Source organism: Lepidothrix coronata, unplaced genomic scaffold (assembly GCF_001604755.1).
Source record: "Lepidothrix coronata isolate B3197 unplaced genomic scaffold, Lepidothrix_coronata-1.0 Scaffold125, whole genome shotgun sequence".
In the NCBI taxonomy this organism is placed as follows: Eukaryota; Metazoa; Chordata; class Aves; order Passeriformes; family Pipridae; genus Lepidothrix; species Lepidothrix coronata.
This window is the reverse complement of record NW_016690305.1, coordinates 1318120-1328333: the sequence shown is the minus strand read 5'-3', so window position 1 is coordinate 1328333 and position 10214 is coordinate 1318120. Positions and strand designations below refer to the sequence as shown.

At 44.5% G+C, this 10214-nt stretch overlaps 1 protein-coding gene across 7 annotated transcripts in view; it reads left to right on the top strand.

Moving 5' to 3' along the window:
* Window positions 1–10092, top strand: part of ATG16L1 (autophagy related 16 like 1) — a 23526-nt gene extending 13434 nt beyond the window's left edge. For 6 of the 7 annotated variants that reach the window (XM_017826227.1, XM_017826225.1, XM_017826221.1 and 3 more), the window contains 7 exons: window positions 1335–1406; window positions 3342–3462; window positions 4292–4397; window positions 4897–5046; window positions 5314–5361; window positions 5720–5821; window positions 6217–7723. In XM_017826227.1, coding sequence (XP_017681716.1) covers window positions 1335–1406; window positions 3342–3462; window positions 4292–4397; window positions 4897–5046; window positions 5314–5361; window positions 5720–5821; window positions 6217–6310 — 693 coding nt within the window. In that variant the 3' untranslated portion in view covers window positions 6311–7723. Of the gene's footprint in view, window positions 1–1334; window positions 1407–3341; window positions 3463–4291; window positions 4398–4896; window positions 5047–5313; window positions 5362–5719; window positions 5822–6216; window positions 7724–9910 lie in introns of those variants that run through there. The other variant, XM_017826223.1, reaches the window with a different exon arrangement.
* Window positions 10093–10214: the final 122 nt, after the last annotated feature.

The following is a 10214-nucleotide window of genomic DNA, read 5'->3' as shown; positions in this document are numbered from 1 at the left end:
TTGCTTTACAATTCAAAAGATGATATGCAGCTCAGACATTGGCTGTTATGGGCTATTATGGTAAAATTACAATAAAATACACTTGGCTTTGTCTAAAGTAAGAAATTAGTCTTCAGCTTTCCAGTGAAACTGGTGTAACAGCACAAAAAAGCAAATACACTGAGGCTTTATTTCTGTGAAGTTTATTTTCTTAAGTGTTTTACTGAGGTCTGTGATGAATAGTAAAAGGTCTGATTATCCCAAGACTTGCACTTCCATGACCTTTTCTCCCAGCAGTTTCTCACCAGTCACGGCACAGTAATGTCGTGGCTGGCAGAGTGTTTGCTGACAGCTTGAGATGTGCTCAGTTCATGTTCACCTGGAGTATCGGAGACATGACTGGGATCAGCATCCTACAGTCCTGCTCCAAGGAGTTTGGGGTCTTGGATTGTTCTAACTGGACACATGATCTGACTTTTGTGCTGAGACCTCTTCCATAACACAAAGCTGACGTAACTTCTGCCGTTTGGGGATGATTCTGTGTGCCAAACTTTATTGACACCCAAAAGGATCCTTCCTGTGGGCACTGACCAGCTTATTAGAGATGTGCTGGTGCTGTTCATCTGCAGGAGAAGCTAGTTCTGATTTTTGCTTGAGCACATTTGAGGTGAGAACTACCTGAGGTGAGATGTTAGTGGACTTACAAGGATTCAGGAAAGTCTTTTGAGGCGGACAGGGGTGCAAGCATGAATTCTGTGGTGCCCATTCTCCATCATGGATGACTTGTGAGAGCCTAAAGCCGTGAACAAGTCAATTTATCTCCCCTCAGACAGATTTAGTTTTTGGAATCTTAGCTTAAAACGTTAGAATTGTAATGAAAACTGCAAGAATCAGGCTAATTCCGCTCTGAGGCCTGTCTAAGCACGGCTTTTTCCCTGTGGTGAAAAAATAAATAAATAAAAAAAGAGTAAAGAAAAAATATGCCTCCACAACAGATGAGGGTAAACTAGAACCTGTTTCCTCAGTGCAGCAGAAGAGAAAGGAGAATGTCCTTTTTGGTCTGGTTATAATTGTATATTCTTATAAATTCTTACTGTTATAATAAGTATATTGTTTTATCTGTAGTCATGATTCTACAAATCATTCCCATTTTGGTGATAAGCAGAAGCTATAGCCCTTTTGGAAGGAACACACTAACTTTCCAGACTGGCATATGCCACTGTGTTTTTGGTTTTGTTCTTTTTTTCCTGTGGCAAAATAGCACTAACACAGTTTTAATGATTTATTGGAAATATTTGAGTTTAATTTGCATCTTGACTAGTGGAAGGAGTTTTAAATGAAACTTGTGTTCACAGGGTTCTTACCTCTTAGCAGCTTCAAATGACTTTGCCAGCAGAATCTGGACAGTTGATGACAATCGATTACGGGTGAGTCTCGTGAAGCAAAGAGGTGTTTCTGTCTTGTATTCCCATTCTGTCTAATGGGGATGTGGCAGTTTTGGAAGTTGGGCATTTACAGGCACTTTTAGTAGTTCTTTTCGTTAGCAGGTGCTTTATCTCTCTAAGGTCTGTGTAGGTGCAGGGTTGGTCTGTGCACAGCCTTGCAGGAAGTCCCAGTTCCTGCATATTTTCCCAATGCAGCCCCCCCACTGCAAACCTTGCCACGTAAAGTACACTTCTGTGCCCCCCTCTGGGGAAGGTTAAATGCTTCCTGTGGTTTAGGGAGAGCCACCTCAATGTTTTAGCCTCACTCCAAGGAGAGGGCTGCTGAAAAAGGGTTTGCAGAAGACAAAGAGGGACTTTTGGTTTAAGTCAGGAGCAGCTTTCTTGGAAAGGAGCCCTTTGCCTGTCTGTCCAAGGCAGCAAGCCTGAACCTGCCGGACTGTATTCTCAATGTCTTTTGAAAGGTTCCTCCTCTCCTCCTAACTCCTTTTTACTCACATTCTTCTCTACCACTTGGCTCTAATTTAAAGGAAGCTTCACCTTTGATTGACCGAAAGAAAAGTTTCGGCTCAGCTTTCCAAGACTTTGGGGGTTTTTAATTGTAATTTCCTATGTGCTCTTTTCCCCAACTTTTTGTTTTAGGAAGATGCTACTTAGATATTCCAAATCTTCTGATATTTCACATGTTAGTTATAACCAAGAGATGCATGATAATTCACTGAGTAGTTCTCAGCGTGGAGATGTGAGGTCTCAGTTAGGAAAGTGAAGAATATCAGTTCTTTTGCAGCTTCTCTTTGTTGAATGTGAATTACAGGGAATACCAGTTTAGCAGAGTGTAGGTTACTTGCTACAAAAAGTTAGTTATGCCTGCAAACATCCACCTGGCTTCATGTGATCTTCCTGTAATTTTTTGGAGTGCATTTACTGTTTGCTGAGATAAAATAGTGCACTCTGCTTTGAGAGTGTGTGGTATGGATTTGTCTTGGCTTGCACATGAGCCAGGGGCAGTGAAGCTGAAATCACAGTGAACTGTGCCACAAACTCCCTGCTTAAATGCAAATATCTGCCTGTAATGTCTGTGCAGCAAGAGCAGAAGAGAGATGCAGAGTGATTGTTAGTCCTTGCTGGAGTTTGTGTCCTTTCTTAAGACAAAGGGGTCTTTTTGAGATGATCTTTGACTCTGTGTTGTGTATCAGGGCTTTTTTTTTTTCCCAAACTTTGTTCCTGTTCCATTCTAAAGGGTTTTTCTTTTGTGTTTCCCAAGCCCAGATTGCTTTGTGTAGTTTGATAGTCCTTTGAGTATTTAAAAAAATCTAAGGATATAGAAATATTTCTGTCTTGTTTTTCATAACTCTTCAGTCGTTCATGATCTGTTTTATGATTTAGGATGTAAATATTGAACAATTCTAAGTGAATGCGGTTCATGTTCTCAGCCCCACAGAGCCTCTCCCTGCACTTACAGAAGCTGCTGCAGGGAGTTTTTCTGAAATCTCTGGTTGTCTCAGCTTTTAGGCTTGAAGATGTAACAACAGTCGGGACTTGATACCCTACTGTGTCCTTGAGGGAAGCCCATTATAAAACCAGGAAGGCACAATTTCCATCTGCAGCATGGTTTAACCCCTTCTCTTGGCTCCTGCAGGGCTGTGTTGCAGTTGCCATGTGTCCATGAAGTGTAGGTGAATGGAGTGTTAGGAAGGGAGCTTTTGCAGGCTCCTGAGTAGCAGGAGAAGCTGCAGCCAAAGGTGACCTGTGTCTCCCGGCTTCAGGATGGACTCTGTGGTACTTACTGCTCCTACTCGGTGTTAGTCTGTGTTTAATTGGAAGAGATGTTTGTTCCTCCAAACAATGCAGTAGATATGCAAGCTGTGATTGAAGGCAGTGGAAATACACAGTTTCAGCCTGTAAATCTCTTGTCCTCAGCACACCCTGACGGGTCACAGCGGCAAAGTCCTGTCAGCCAAGTTCTTGCTGGACAATGCGCGCATTGTTTCGGGGAGTCACGACCGGACCCTCAAGCTCTGGGACCTCCGCAGCAAAGTCTGTAAGGAGACATAACTTCTGTCTTTCATCCATGTGCTTCTGCTGAATGGACATGGGAGTCTGGCATCAGATAGGTTATTTCATCTCCTTGCTAGTCTAAAGAAAAGAAAAACTAGCAGCCGTGCCATCGTCTGTTGTTATTCAAGCAACTGGACTTTTTCTGCCTGTTGCCTGGAATAAGGAATCCTGTGTGTGCAGGAAGCACTGTTAATGCTATTACACTTGATAGCAGCTGTGTTTTGGGAGGGTTCTTTCTTTACCAGTCTGATGGGGTGTGCTTCAGTCTTCCACTAAAAACTTGGAGCCAGGTCAGGTTTTTTAACCCTGAGGTGGATAGAAATGTACCAAAAATTTCAATATCTAAAATGGAGAAATTGCTAAGATCCAGGTTTTTCTTTGGGAGAAACACCTTGATTCCTTGGCTTTTTTTCCTGTTGATGGCTCTTAAACTTGCTTGCACTTGAGAGACCAGTTGAGATTCAAGGTTACCTTGATACCTGGATCATGAACAGAGGTCAAGGAGACAGTTTCATGTTGTTTAACAGCAGCAAATTATAGCTGGCTAAGTACGAAGTAGAAGTAAAGCAGCTGTCACAGGCACATTTAAAGGGATATTAGCCCCAGCAAAGGAGATTAAGAAGGGCAGAGAGGTTGCTGAAGACTTAAATCAGGATTATTCTAAGACAGAGTTTGCCCCGTGGCACTCCTTGGGCACTGCTGTGTGTGGCCACTGTGTGTGTCAGGGGGGTTAGTAATTGTTTTCTGTCTCTGTTTTCCTCAGTTTGTACAGTGTGAAGTTAAGTGTGTCACCACTGGTTTCTCCTTTTTAGGTATAAAAACAGTGTTTGCAGGATCTAGCTGCAATGACATCGTGTGTACTGAGCAGTGTGTAATGAGTGGACATTTTGATAAGAAAATCCGTTTCTGGGACATCAGGTAAAACTATCATAGGAGAGCTTGTGGTGTAGGAATGGTTATGGGTCTGCTGTCAGGTTAGTCTGAGCTAGGAAACTCTTCTACCTGAGCTGGGAAGCCAATGAGACTGTTGTAGGAGTTGCAGAAGGCCATTGAAAGAGACTTTTTTTACTACTTTTATACTATTCAGTGTTTTGTATTTTGGATTTTTTTTGGGGGGTATGCCATTTCTTTTCTGAAAAGGCAGCCTGCTTGGTGGTAAATACTCTGCATTGGTCAGTATTTGCTGTTCTAGGATGGGGTTGTGAGGAAAGTTGTATCTATCTGTCATCTGAAATGTTATCCACAAGGTGGGATCCAGCTTGGGAGAGAAACAAAACGTAAGAGTAAACCGAGTAATCCTTTTTCTCCTCTTCTTCCACACTGGGACAAGTCAAAGTTTTGATACAGCGGTTTGGCTTCTGGATCCTGGTTCACTGCTGTCTTTTTCCCTTCCCTTTTTTTCCCTTTCTGTCTTTAGGACTGAAAGCATAGTAAAAGAGCTGGAGCTGCTTGGAAGAATCACAGCTCTGGACCTGAACTCGGAGCGAACAGAGCTTCTGACCTGTTCCCGTGATGATCTGCTCAAGATCATCGACCTGAGGGTTAGTGCTGTCAAGCAGACGTTCAGGTGAGTGTGTTCTTCCCAAGAACAGTGGGAATTTCAGAACTGGGTTGTGGATTGTCCTCAGTGCTGGAGTGTTTTTCAGTACCGCCATGGAGAGAGCAGTCTCCTAACTCTTTTTCTACATGGTGGCAAAGTTCTCTAGAATCTGACAGCAAAGATGCTGGAGTTTATTTTGAACCATGCAGAAATCCTTAACGTGATCTTCAGAAACAACCTGAAAGTCTCTCTTCTTATAAATTAGTTAACAGTTATCTGATTCTAACTTTTCAGTGCCCAGGGATTCAAATGTGGCTCTGACTGGACGAGAGTTGTGTTCAGGTAAGGTCAGATATAAGCAAGGTGCCTGATAAATCTTTCTGCAGCCAAAGTGAGCAATTCCTGATGCTTGGCTGCATTGGTCCCCACTTATAGCCAGGAAAACTGGGGTGGAGTTGCTGATTCACCCAGCGTTTCCTCTTGGTCAAGATACTGTTATCTCTAGATGTTGATCCAATGTCGTGAAACGCTCTGATTTCAGAGTGCTTTCACCTCTTAGTGCTGGCAGGTGGTAACACATAACTCTGAAAAGAGTAGTTAACGCCAAGTTTCTTGCTTAGGAAGTTGTGGGTGGAATGATGATGTGTGCTGAAAATTGCTGACTTGTTCTTTGCCTTCTGCACCTTGTTTGATCTCGTAGCCCTGACAGTAACTATGTGGCTGCTGGTTCAGCTGATGGGGCCCTCTACATTTGGAATGTGCTTACTGGGAAATTGGAGAGGACGCTTGCAAAGCATCACAGGTGAGGAAGGCGGGACATGCAATCCAAAGTGGGGATTGGGTTGTGAATCTCGCTGAGCGATGACAGAGTTATTGTTGTACAGCCTTGCAACTTACATTGGTGTGTGAGAATTCTTCATATGCAGATTCCTTATGGGTTCATGACAGTATTCTCCAGGTTGAATTAGGTTAGATTTGTTATTGTTACCTTCTTAAACTGAGATATGGTTCTAATAAAGTACATTCAATATATTTTGAAGAAACTGTACCTCTCTCAGGCTTATTAGAAGGCCAAGTCTCTTGAGAGCTGAGAAAGTGCTTTTTAATTGATGATCACAGTATTATAGTATTTCATTCCTGTGTTCAGTGTTGTGGAATTCAGCTTTCTTGTAAACTCACCCCTGGCTTCCGTTTCAGTTCTCCTATCAATGCAGTGGCGTGGTCGCCAGCGGGTGCCCACGTGGTCAGTGTGGACAAGGGCAACAAGGCTGTGCTGTGGGCTGAGTTCTGACTGCTGGAGGGTGCACGGCTCTGTGTGGTGCTGCTGCTCCGTGGCTGAACGGGAGGGACACCCGAGCCCAGATTCATCCTGAGTTGGGATATTGACAAGCACATGGGCTTCGCTTTCCAGAGGGAAGTTCCAGAGCAATGGAGAAAGGAGCCTGGGTCAGACTTCTTACGGCCGTCACTGCACTGTGGCACTTGGACTCGGCGAGGGATTAGCTGTTCTGGATGGAGAATGCTACTTAGTCATGCCTTTACATGCAGTATCTCTGCACCAAGTGGAGCAGAAGATACTAGCAGGATTCCTCACCAGACAGCTGTGCCAAATATCCTGTCACACAAATGTATCTACAGCACTTCTGAGGTGGAAACGTTGGGAAGGAGTTACTGTGTATGCTGACTTAAAACATGTCCTGTCTCCTGTGTTCTGTTCTCGTGGCCAAGTTCAGGTGTGGGGTGAGAAGATCCTGAAATGTGGACAGGTCCTGGGCGGTGTGAAGTGTTGGAACAACTTTGAAAGAGAGTCTCCTGTGGCTCTGGCAACTCTGCCTTGGAGTTTTACCAGCTCTGTTTGGATCTGCTCTGATCCTGGCACAGGCTCTCCAGCGCTGTCCTGCGAACTCCTTGTATCAGTTTCACTTGCTCCTGAGGTGATGGTCTGTTCTTTGGGACTTCTGCACCTGCGTGTTGAAATGCCCCTCAACAGCTTGGGCATCACAAAACAGAAGATTTTTAATCTTTTTATACCACAGGCAGTTTGGTTTCTGGGCGTGAGGAGAGAGGTTCGGCTCGTTGAACTCGTTGTGGAAGCTGTGCTGCTGTGCTGAGGAATGTAGTCACACTGTGACTTCAGTCCCAGAATGTACGTGTTCGGTCCCTTTTCCTGTTCATCCGTCCTGTCCTGGCGGCTGTCAGTAGAACACAGGGGAGCAGTGGGGTCAAATCCCAAATCCGTTGTTTGTTTTGGTGCTGGCAATTCCAGGCCATTTGCCCCTTCTCGAGCACACGTGCAATATTCCCACTCGCGCTGGAGCCCTCTGTGTTACGGAGCGGTGTCTTGGCTCTGTCCCTGTTCTGGCACCCCAACCCATGATGTGGCTGGGAGGGACCCACCTGGCATATCTTTATCCAGCCAAACCTTTCCACATCGTCTGGGCCTCAAGACAAGCCACCAGCGTTTTATTGCCTTTTTATTTGCACTTTATTTTCTTCTTTCCCGATAGTGTTTTACTGAGGAAGTGTGTTCTTCTCAGGGGCTGGGCTGGGGGCAGCTGCTCTGACAGGCTCCCTCTAACCCAGCCTTTTGTTCAGACACTTTCTGCAGAGGGGACTTAGAGTATATGGGGCAAAGTTTTTATTTATTCAGCTGCCCATAAGAACTTGATTGTAAATAAACCTGTGTTCTGCTTTTAAAACCCCACAGTGCTCTGATTGATTTATTTGTGTGTCTGTGTGTGTGAGATCTCACTGGGAATGAGCACAGAGGGGAACCTGAAGTGTCATTTTCCTGGTGAAGTGTGGGTTTGTGTTCAGCCACATTGTGGGATTTGGTCTGGAGGGGGAAAGAGGATAATGCTCCAAGCTTGGAGCTGGACATCCCACAGGTGCAACCTGGGCGTGCCCTGTCCCAGGAATACTGCCTTGAGACTGAAGGAAGTCTTGCCACACTGAACAAGTGCCTCTGTCCTTGAAAGGTTGATGTACTCTTGGATGTTTTGGATAAACTACTGAACAGAGGAAATCGGGATCTGTATTTCAAACACTGCTGAAAATAGGAGGCTTTTCCTGCCGTGAGACTTCAGCTGCTACCTTGTGAAGTTCTGAAGCCAGGAATAGGAGTTGCACGTTTCTTTAAAAACACCAAACCCCCTGTTGAAGATGGTGTTCTGGTTCCAGCTTCAGAGTAATGAAGCAAAGCCTTCAACTCTTCCATGTGTACATTTCATAACTAAGAGCCATTGCTCGTCACCCTCCTTTTGTCATAAGAAGCTTCTGTCCAGCTCATGGAAGTGAGAACCGTAGTAAAAATGAAAAGTTGGTATTCTGAACCATTTCTAAAGGCAAGGTGTTTTTTCTTCTGCCTGTTGCAGTGGCAGGCAGTCCTTGGAAAGGCACCTGCCACGAGTCTGGGTGACCTTGGTTACTGTGGAAAAGCAGATCCCTAAATGGCAAGTCAGCATGATGAAAGATTAGTGGGAGATTAACGTAATCAAAACTGCAGGCTCTGCTCAGGAGGATCAGAATGGGTTTAGGATGTTTATAATTTAGGCTGCCACACTTGTGTTTTATTACAGCATGGACACAGATCTTGCACAAAGGGCTTTATTTGGCCCCTTGATGCTGTTATGAAGCAGGTTAATAATGCTGAAGGGTAATGGCCAGCTAGCTAAGACCTTAAGCATTTTAGATTAAAGTTCCTTAGCAGCAAGGTATGCAGGAAATTCTAGTGAGCAATTTTAGCTTTTTTTTTCCCTGTATTTTGATTATTTCTGTTGCCTCCTGTTCTGCTTCAGCCTGAAAGGGAGGAAGAGCCAAGGAAGGGACCTGTGGTGCAGAAGGGGTTGTTGCAGTTTCATTTCTAAAGGTGGAGCTGCCCTTCAAGTGGTTTTGGGGGTGGGCTGGGCATCTTTCCCTGGATGGAAGGGTTATGGAGGAGCTGTTTCCAAGGTCCTCTGAGAATGTTTGCAATGGCACATGTACCAACAGGAATGCTCATCCTCCCCTGGAGGACTAATGACCCTGCAGTGGCTGCAGCACAAACTTGCACAAAACCAGCACTCTCCCTTTTGCTTTTGCAAAGTGTGACTGAATAGAAGTTGTTAATTTGCTGAGCTGATTTCTGGAGTTTCTTCCCTACTTCCCACAGTCAGGACCTGGCTTTCCTTCTGCAGCACTGGCACGTGCAAATTTCTGTGTTTTAAGCCTGGCTGGCTTGTGTCTGCTGGAGTTGAATAGACAGAGTAGTGATTAAGCTCTCCAAATAATCCACCTCCAGTTAATAAAATGTTGTTGGAATTTGGAAAACTCTGAACGAGCTGAGGAACACTGGTTCTGTGGTTTGTTTTTTGGAAATAATTTGTGTAACCTGGCCACCATATTCAGGCAGATGTTGGTGATGGTTTGTGAAAAGCAAGCCTGATTTGTGACTGCAAGGTTGCCTGAGCTGGAGGGGCTCTTGGGCTGGCAAGTTGAGAAGATATCATGTGATCCCCGGAATCAAAGGAACACGTGCAGCCAGAGGAAAGCTACAGCTGTTCCTGCAGCTTGCAAGCCAAAAATTACACATACTGTAGAGCAAAATATCAAGGCCAAATTCACTGGTGGGGGGTAAAGCTACTCTTGGAAGATTTATGAACAGAAAAGCTAAAGTTAATTGAAATATCTGTTTCTTAAATCCTAGATGATGTGCCTCTCTAAGTAAATTAAGGGACTAGCCAGCAACAGTGTTTTGCATCACATGCCAGTGGGATGTTGGTGAAACAATAATAGATCCATTGCTCAGTGATTGTGAGAATAACACATTGTTCTCAGTGTTTGATGGTCCATCAAAATGGCATTTTAGTCTTTTCCAAACTCCTTTTCTCATAAATGGCTTTTGTCCGTTCAGCTCCTTACCAGGCTGGAAGTCTTGGAACCCCAGGGAGGAGGAGATGGAGCATTAGAGTAAATAAAGCTGCTTTTGGTAACTGTCCTGTGCTATGTAAGTGTGCAGTGTTTACAAAGCATGTGAGTAGGACGCTGTAGACCTCTTCCCTGACTGTCTGAGTGTCCTTAGGTAATGCCTTACGTTGCTGACTTAACCACTTCCCGGTTGACCCTTAGCCCAAGTACAATATTTGCTCTTGGAGGGGGATTAATTCTTGAAATCCTGGATGGACGCAGCTAGAGATGAGCTTTCAAATCCCCTACAA